The sequence below is a fragment of the Phycodurus eques genome, chromosome 6 (genome assembly GCF_024500275.1).
Source record: "Phycodurus eques isolate BA_2022a chromosome 6, UOR_Pequ_1.1, whole genome shotgun sequence".
Taxonomy (NCBI): domain Eukaryota; kingdom Metazoa; phylum Chordata; class Actinopteri; order Syngnathiformes; family Syngnathidae; genus Phycodurus; species Phycodurus eques.
This window is the reverse complement of record NC_084530.1, coordinates 29030594-29040485: the sequence shown is the minus strand read 5'-3', so window position 1 is coordinate 29040485 and position 9892 is coordinate 29030594. Positions and strand designations below refer to the sequence as shown.

At 43.8% G+C, this 9892-nt stretch overlaps 1 protein-coding gene across 1 annotated transcript; it reads right to left on the bottom strand.

Annotated features, from left to right (window-relative positions):
* Positions 1-87: 87 nt before the first annotated feature.
* LOC133404256 (TRIO and F-actin-binding protein-like) lies at positions 88-9834 on the bottom strand. The gene is made up of 14 exons (XM_061679985.1): positions 9680-9834; positions 8672-8811; positions 8025-8148; positions 7896-7952; positions 6615-6664; positions 6446-6514; positions 5893-5982; positions 5614-5708; positions 4004-4583; positions 3166-3400; positions 1266-1365; positions 1013-1172; positions 766-870; positions 88-263 (listed from the first exon to the last, which is right to left on the bottom strand). The coding sequence occupies exons 5-14, from the start codon at positions 6639-6641 to the stop codon at positions 108-110; spliced, it is 1617 nt and encodes a 538-aa protein (XP_061535969.1). The 5' UTR covers positions 6642-6664; positions 7896-7952; positions 8025-8148; positions 8672-8811; positions 9680-9834; the 3' UTR covers positions 88-107.
* Positions 9835-9892: the final 58 nt, after the last annotated feature.

The window sequence follows — 9892 nt, the reverse complement described above, 5'->3', positions numbered from 1 at the left end:
ATATGAAAACAGATTTTGTTGCCGTGACACTTGTCTTGTGTAGAATTAGCTTTATTTTATTAAAAAAAAAAAAAAATCGGGGGGGGGGGGACTTCTACTAGTTATCTTCATTGGTCACAGGCTTCCGTTGCGCTCTCCTGTCGTGCAGCGTTGACCAATCGCAGGTGTTGATTGAGAGACACCATCTCCAACCCGCTTCGGCCCTTCAAGTCACTTAGCTCGCCATAAACCTCCTTGTAGCGATCATAGGCTGCCTCCTTCTCCTAAAACAAAGCATATTTGAACAATGGATGGGCCACTCTCGGCTCAGGAGACGGACTATAGCGTATGTTTGCATCCACGAGCCACGATATAAGGTACATCTGCAGACTATAAAGCACAACTGCTTTTATTCCTGAAGAGAATCTGACTACACAGCATCCCCCCCCCATTTTGAGGTGGGTTGCTGATCAACCAATAGATGGCAGTGTGTGCTCCACAATGGAACCAAACTTGGGAGTCTAACAAGGCTATGATGGCAAAAAGAGACGTATGATAACGATGCATCAGGGACTCGTTAGTGGGATGTGAGACAACACATTAAGCTAACCCGTTCGAACAATTTGTCTCATTAAATTGGGCCCAAAATCCCTCAGCAGGACACGTCTGCCAAATCCAATCTCAGCTACAATTAAAGCTACATAAATAACTGGGCCAGGGTGTGGCGAGCTGTTCATACTTCACCCACAGTATACTTATGAAATTGCATACCACTGCTGTCATTACCTCAACTTCTGATGCCACGTTGCCGAGGGAAAGCACGCCTGGCCTCTGTCCTGTGATGAAATAACGCATGCGGCTAATCTCTTGCGCCAGCTTGGCTTTAAGCTCCTGGAAAAGAAAAGAAAAGTAAATGAATTGCTTTGATTGATGAGGTACAGCTATCTTGGACAATGAAAAAGGGCAAATATAACTTTGATATTCTTTTTTTTTTTTTTATGATAGTGTACTATATACAGGTATGGCCACTGACCTGGTTCTCTCTCCAAAGCTGTCGCAAGTCGCTGTCTTTGCATTCAAGATCACTTTCTCTTCTTTGGCTGCTCTGCTCGCTGAGGCTCAACTGCAGACGTTTCTCAGAGGAACGTTCACGTAAGACATCCAAATCACGGTGCCACACGTCCACCGGCGGGCTGACAAACGCAAATACAGTATATCATTTGTGCGGTGAACTGTACTACGTGGGGTCATTTTTAGTGTCACGGAGAAATCTCATGATTTCTTACATGTGCCCTCGATGAGATGCTTCCATGTGCGCGTCCCCTCCAGGCGCTCTCCTGGCCTTCTCCAGCTCTTCTCTGTGGGAAGCTCTCAGAGCCTCCATGACTGTAATAATAACGTTTGCTTGTCAGGAAATTGTTTCTGCCTCATGCTAAAACATCACAAGACATGACAATACACAACTTATTACCACAAGATGTCTGTTACCACTCAAGCTGCTATTTCTTTTCATGACCAACTTCCTGTCCAGAGTTTTTGATATATTGACCAACATCCTATTTTACGATGCAAATGGTTTCCTTCAGATACAACAGAAGTTTTTCGAGATACGAGCTGTGAATCGGCTTTTTTTTTTTTTTTTTTGCTTTCGCTCCAGAGCACAAACTTGAGATACGAGCACTGTATGGTGCCAACGAGCTCAACTCAATTTCAAAATTTTCTGGTAGAAAGTGCATTTTTTTTCTTCGAGATGTTTCATGCTACTTCGAGTTGAAGTTTACTGTCAAACTAAACTTAAACAAAGAGAACTATACGTGTATTTGAAACAACCAACCAACTTTGCCTTAAGAATGCCCCCACTGGCTCAATGCTACCACATAATGGTAAACGTCAGAGACGGGCTAACGGCTGGCGTCAATAGTCATGGTGTTATAACCCTTTAGGCAATAGACATTTGAACACAAATGGCGGATTAACACATGTAGACAGACAATATCACACTATTCATAGGCATATATTCTTTATCTTCTGCGAAAAAAATGACTGAAATGATTGCAGCTTACTGAGTCACTAAGAGTAGTGGTGACTTTTATTCGCTGGTTTCTCTATGACTACATTATTCAATGGTTATGGTTGTCAATGCTGTATGCATTAATGTTGCAATTAAATCATCCATCCATTTTCAACACCGCTTATCCTGGTTAGGGTCGCGGGACGCTGGAGCCTATCCCAGCTGACTTCGGGCGAAAGGCGGACTACACCCTGAACTGGTCGCCAGTCAGTCGCAGGGCACATATAGACACGGACAACCATTCGCACTCACGTTCACAACGTCACTGAGTGGGAACTGAACCCACGCTGCCTGCACCAAAGTCAGACGAGTGTACCACTACACCATCAGTGACTGCAATTAAATCATTGCTCTGTATTAAGTATAAACGACACGACATATTTTTATGGCAGAGAAACAGCACCATCTGCTGTATTATGTATAGCAATGCACACCCCAATGCAGAATCTTCATTCGTTGGAAAAAAAAACAAAAAACATACATATGTACATCCGTACACAATGCACACATACTTTTTCTTGACACTTGTCCTCATTAGCGGTCACATTTTACATGTAGAAATTCTGAAATGAATTTAGACATTTTCAATTAAGCTAACGTGTACAAATATATGGGGGGGGGGGAACTCTGAAAAACTCAAGTAAGCACAGGGAGAACATGCGAACTCCACAAAGGAGGCCCTTAGCCGAGATTCAAACCCGGGACCTCTCGACTGGGAGGCAGATGTGCTAACCACGACATCACCTTGCTGCCATATTGAAAACATGATTTAAAAAAATAGGTTTAGGTTCAATATGTCAATAAAATTATATGCTAAATCTATTATGATTTGAAATAAATAGTGTTACATTCATCCTGCTGGACTGTAAATTTGCAGGCTGAAGACATACAGAATATATAACGGCTACTCAAAGGGAAAATATGTATCTCCAAGTTTGTTAAATTGGGATTTTATTTATTGAAAGATGTTTGTTTGAGAGTAGAAAAATGTAACTGGTGAATGGATAGAAGCCAGCTCGCTTCTGGTGCACCGCTGAGGTGCGCTTGAGCAAGGCCCCCAAGCCCTGACCAGGATAACAGCTATGGAAAATAAATAGCTGGTCTTTTGTGTCAACCTCTAGCAGAAGATTGCCGCTCCTCCTCCAGCATCCTGTCCCTTTGTCCCTCCGACTCGCTGATCTCCCTCTCGTGTTTCTCCCGCAGCTCCAGCACTTCTTTCCGATGGGCCGCTTCCACGGCCTCGAGCCGGGCCCCGCAGGGGGCCCCGGGTCCACACGGGCTGTCCACTTTTATCGCCATGGCTGCGCGCTCTCTCTTAACGCTCTCTGTTTGCTTTTCAAGGGACAGGGCCTGGAAGAAGAAAGCGGAGATGATGATTGGAAACGGTAATGCAACTACATACCTCATTGTTATTAGTACAGCGGTCGAGTTAAACACAATCTATTCGGCGTGTATAGCTTCTCAGTCATCCAGGTCATGTTATCCACAAAAGGTGGATAGAAGGCAACTTAACTTCTTTTCTTGTTTCGGTGAAGTCGTTTCATCTTTACTCCCAAAAATTAACTTGAGGGCGCCTTTCGGTTCCAAGACCAAGCAGGCAATTTGCGTCTGTGCATTTCAGGAAGACGTTTGGCCTTCGATACGCATACATTTCAATTTCCATCCATTCGAGCCGACCAGTCGAGGCAGACGGCCGCCCCACATTGAGTAGCAACCGTACTGGTTCTTCTCAAGACTTCGTCCAAGTAGAAGCAAGGTTTTTCTCACCACTGTCATCAGAGTGCCTGCTGTTCGGCTTGTTTAATGTATGGGAAGTGTGATCCTAAACTAGCTCCAAACTACAAAAACAAATGCGTGGAGTCAGCAACTGGAGCGACAGTAGATAAACTATTTGAGTTGAATTGTGTTTCACATCGAAATAAAAGTGTCTAAATGCACATTGTCTTCCCTCACCTCCTTTTGAAGGGCCTCGGCTGTGTTTGTGTGAGCGGTGGGCGACCCGTTTACAGTTGCGGGAGCCTCCTTTGCGCTGTCAGCTGGCGAAGCGGTGGCAAACGCTCCATCCTCGTCAGGGCTCGACTGACGGGTCTGGGTGCCAACGCGGGAATCGGAGGCCTGCCGCGTGCTCGTTAGATACGCCTGGGTTCCGATGAGCGACCGCGCGCTCATGTCCCTAAATGACAGGCGCTCGAATTCCGTCCACTTCCTGCTGACCTCTGACTCCGTGGTGTCAATGACAGGCACGGGGACACTCCCCCTCTTCAGCCGCATGCAGTCCCACCTGCTGCCCATCTCGCCGATGGGGACACCGTCCTCGAACCACCTGTTCCTCTCCTCCAGCCGCTGAGCCCAATCGCGGTCCCGGCCCTCCTCCCGTTCTTCTTTTCCGTCCAGGCCCGAGCTCACCTCCGCGTGCACGTCCACGTCCGCCGCTGGGTGTCGACCTTCGGCTCGAGGGGAGCGAGCGGCCGGTCGGCGTGACGACGGGCCGCGGGAGAGGGGGTTCTCTTTCTCGCTGGCGCTTTCTGATTGGCTGAGGGCAGAAGGAGGCAAAGAAAAAAAGGGGCTAATGTTACACATCAGAAGAAAGATAGAAGGGCTCGCTGCGGACAGACCACCCAAACACTCTCTGATGAACGCAGGGATTTCCGACTCCTTGCAACATTCCTTTTTACTTGGAATAGAGGAGAATTTTATTACAATAATCTGATAAACCCCTTGTGTGAAATTTAGTTGATAGTTGATGAGAAATCTGATAAAAGTAGCGATTGTAACTATAAGTAGTAATACATCCATCCGTCCATTTTCCGTACCGCTTCTCCTCACTCGGGTCGCGCGCGTGCCGGAGCCTAATACAATACAGCAAAAATCAATGTCGAATTGTGATTAATGTGACAGTAACTACCTTCAGTAAGATTTAACAGCAACTCATTTGACTTTCGTCTATTACATTCTTTCAACTCGTTTGGTTTTACTTATAAAAATAATAGCAGCGCTATGAGTGTGGATAATTAGCATGAGTATTAATGTTCTGTATTCATTGTATAGTACTTTCTATTTTGATTTTCACTAATCCTGGTCACTTAGTTAATTGTTTTTTTTTTGTATGTGTATACAATGATATTATTATTATTTTCAGTTTTTGGGCTGTAATGTACTGTATATATTTTTCTCATTTATTGCCCTTTTAATCAGTAAAATATTCTGACGTCAAATAAATTAAGTTCGGTATGCTTTTCCATACAGTTTGCTTTTTGTTGTTCTATCCGATTAGTTATTGTGACATATGACAGTATTCCTTCTATTCTTTCAAGTTTGGCATGCAGATTTTTGTTTTATTGTAACGTAAATTAGCTTTCTTCTTGTTTGCCATGATTTATGTGTTTCATGGCAAATTAGCAACCTATCTGCTTCAATCAAGCCCTGAGGGAAAGCGATGTATTTTGGGATTGGAATGTGATCTAAGCCATGTCAGAAAAAGCATTTTTAGACTTTGCAGGCTTTTCCCACAGGCAATTTTGTCTTTTGTTTACAGCCAGTCCCCGGGATAGAGGCACACTCACTGCATGTTGTTCTGAATGGCCTGCTTCAGCAACGTCACCCAGTTCCACCGCAATCCAGAGGTCACTGCAGAGAGAGTGAATACTGCCCTCTTTGTCTGGGGGTGATCAAAAGACCCAGCACACACACACACACACACACACACACACACACACACACATTGTTAAACAGGAAGCAGCCAAACATATAATAGATGTAAAAGTGAGCAGGTTAAGAAGTGATGCTGATACCCTGGGCACATTGTGGAAATCAATTCGCCAAGAAAAACAAAGCACAAGTACTTGAATTTGGAGGCCGAAGTTGTTTTCCACATCCCAGTCTGACACAGTGACACAAGCGGACAGGTCAAGCTCGCCGTCCGCATCATCTGACTGTTGCACAAGAAGAAGAACCAAACTGCCAATGAAATTCAGCGATAACTTGAACTGTGAAACTCAAAAGAATGGATTGGGCTTCGTAATGGGTGTAAAACCCTTCAAAATGTGATTGATGCGAAGCACGGTTCAGTAACAACCATAAGAAAGCATAACGTCACGTCACTGTCGGGCGTAAACCTCCGATATCCAAATTTGGTTCGTTTCAATATTTTTTTCACAAATCAATGCTATTGGTCAATCCCCACATGGGTCTGTTAGTCATATAAAATGATCAACAAATCAAAAGTGTTGAAAATGACTTGCTCTATTGGACGATGCAACGTTAGTAGCTCAAAAACGTGTTGTTTTTTGTTTGTTTGTTTTTTTGGGAGGGGGTTCCTTAAAAGTGCTGATTCTGGAGATGCGAGGATTCCGCCCGACGCCAGTGATAAGTGGCTGATTGTGCCTTTTCAAGTACCTCCTCAGCCTCGGCGTCTCTGTAATACTTCAGCGACGCGTCACTCAGAACAAACCAGTGGTTCCTCCACTGTGGAAAAACAACACGTTTGAATCCAGTACATTGGTGGCAATTGTACAGAATCGAGGCGACGCATTTCATAAAAACGGACCCGAAAAAGGATATTTACCTTGTTGTTTTCATCAAGTCGAGACATCCATCCCTTCAAAATGGCAGCATCTGCAAGTGGGGTCGTAAAAGGAAGCATGATAAAGCATTTTGTTGTGGTTTCTGTGTCAGACGTGACAGATAAAACGCAGGAAACAGAAGTTAAAAAAACAACTTGTGCATGTTAACATAACACTTTTAAGTGTAAGCAGAACAGAACTTCCAAGAATTTAAAATCCATATTTCTTCATATAGAGGCCAGAGGGGTTTGGTGACTCAACCGCAGAGAGTACCAGATGTCGATACGGGACAAGGTCTTTATTTGTCTTAGTTCAAATGCATTTTTAGAATAAAATGTTCTTTTTGTCAAATTGTTTCCACAAATAACTAAGGAGCCAATCCCATCCCTGCCGACTTTGGCCAAGAGCATATGATTAATATCATATAAACAAATGCGTAAACATGTATTTTATTCTATATTGTACTATTGATTGTGTCACTCAACGAAAGGACCACTGTCTTTAGTAAAAAAAAAAAAATTCTGGACACTCCTCGGTTGTGTTTGTCCCACGTCGAGGGTTCAGCTTTACAGACGCCACGTCTGTTCTGCAGGCTATGCGTGTTATGGTAAAGACGTGGTAAACGTAAGCACAGCGACCACCATTTTTTTTTTTTTTCGCGGGGGGGTGGTTCCATTTTGGGTGCAACGTTTATTTAACTTGTGTACCCTGGGCGTCTATTGGAACATAGGCCACGTTTTGAGGAAATATGGTATTGGAGCACGAAAGCATGCAAAGCAGAATGTACTGCAAAAGGGTGAATATGGAAAAAAACAAAAGGTGTAGTTTTATAAATGCAATCCTATCCTATTAAAAGTTGAACAAGAGAATGATGAAAGATGGAAAAAAAAGAGACACTCACAATGTAGATGTTATCCAACGTAAGAGTGGGAATTAATGAAATTGGAGGTGAAATGAGGACGTTTGTAATACCCATCTTCTTTTTAAAATGAATGGCTGTGTCACATGAATGATTCTGAACCACTTCAAACTTTTTATGTGGCTACATAAAACTTGACATGGCAATATTATTAACATGTCTGTTTGTTTCAGGCGTTCATCCATCACGCTGTGTGTGTTGCCTCGGCTGTTTCTGTCATGAGCCTACAGCATCTTCCAGTCTATTAATAAATAGAATAAGTCAACTTGCATGGCCTTAGAGCCAACTAATGGCTTTTTTTTCTTGCATGCCTAAGGTACTTTGGAATGAATTTCTTCCACATACACAGATGCAGGCGCTTCACCTTTGTCTGTGGACAGTCGGGAAGCCCTCGCTCCTTCACGTTTGCAGATCTATGCTCCTATAACAGAATGACCAAAGCGTTAAATAGTTGGAAGATTTTACTGGTCTACGTAAAGTAACTAAATGGCACCTGTTTATGTAGAGACGCGTTCGACGGTCTTCGTGATAACGGACCATTCTCGGAGTCCTTCTTCTCTCTCCTGTCTCTCCCTCGCTCTCCGCCTCGGCCTCTCTCGTCCAACTCAAACTTCCAACTGTAGAAGTCGACCTGAGGTCGATGGCTTCACAACAATCGCTAACTATACTAACTAGCTAATAGACACAATAGAGTTCAAAGGTCTAACATGAGCTACTCTTAGTAGCTCGCTAGCTAACTAGCCTGTCTAAGGTAATGTGTTTGTATAAACAATTTAGAGAACAATTACACATGGAAGCTAGATCGAGAAAGCAGGTAGACAAAAATATTATTTTCATTAAAACTAATTCAATGATGCGAGATGGTGTTAAATACTGATGCCAAGTGTTGATACTGTAGATATAAAAGATACATTTGTATGGTCTTCTTAGAAGTCAGTCTTAATATAAAAGTAAAAAACGTGATTATAACTACAATTACAATTGGAACTTTTAGCGGTATTAAGATGGCCTATAATCACTAATATTTCTGTTCAAGTTTTAATTTGCGAACAGATGCTTCTGTTATCTTCCATCCCAAACAAGCAATCGTTGTTTGTTTTAAGGGACAACTACGATGGATAGCCATCAAGTGCCACCAACCTTTGAGTCCGGAACCTTTGGTCTCTACAAGGACTGGGACTCTGGTTCCTCCTCCTCAGACCGGGAAAGTCTTCTTCTGACTCCACCTGGATTGTCGGAATGTCAGCAAGTACGATGTAGTCTTCCATAGTCATCCCCACCTCAGATTGAAAGAGTTCGAAAAGCAGGGACAATCAATTATGAGCGACTGCCGGCATCACTTATGATAAAGGTTTGAACTCCAAGTCCAGTTTGACTTTCGAGGAATATTTTTCAGACAGTTTTGGTTGAACTGCAAAAGTGTTGACCACTTTTGCGGTGTTCAGCTTAGGAGGTTACTTTGTACATTCACTTGCCACAATGAAGGTATTCCTGCACAGTCTAATGTGAGCCAAAATCAGAGTTGTAGCAATAGTTTAGTCTCGACAGTATTAAGTAGGTATTAATATAACTATGTTGATTATGGTGTGCTCCCAAAAGACTGCAATCTAAAACTACATTGACATCCAGTTCTGATACCGCTTGACCTCATTAGGGGTCGCATCTTAGCTGTTGCCCAACCCAGTTGACTTTGGGCGAGAGGTGGGGCACGCCCTGGACTGGTCGTCAGCCAATCGCAGGGCACATAAACAGACAACCATTCACTCACACCTATGAACCATTTAGAATCTTCAATGAACCTATTCTAAATGTTTTGGGGGGGATTGTGGGAGGAAGCTCTCGACGTAGAAACGCACGCAAGCATGCGGAGAACATGCAAACTCCACACAGGAAGGTCGGAGTGGCGAGTTGAACCCCGAACCTTACAACTGTGAGGCCAACGTGTTAACCACAAGGTCACTGTGTCGCCCGCCCAATAACTTGAATTCAATTGAAATCAAAACCTTTCCGACAATGTAAAACTGAGCAATATAAGCACTGTAAAAGCTGAATTTTCGATACAGCTCTTACATTGAAAACCCTTAGAGTGTGCAGGTGTGCCTAATTTTGTGGCAGGTGAGTCTTCTTTGTAAGATGTATGTGAGTCACCTCCTCTTGCTCTTGTGTAGCCCTGTTGGGTTCAGAAAGGAGCAAGGCCTCCATGCCTCTCCCCACGCAACTCCTGCTTCTGTCACCACTGATCTTAGTATTCTCCTCTTTGAACTCGTCCGATTCCGTGATTGCAACGTGCGGCGGTGACGCGGCGGCAGGCCCCCGGTGATCCGCGCCACATCTCGAAGCAGAAGACCCGCACGAGATGGG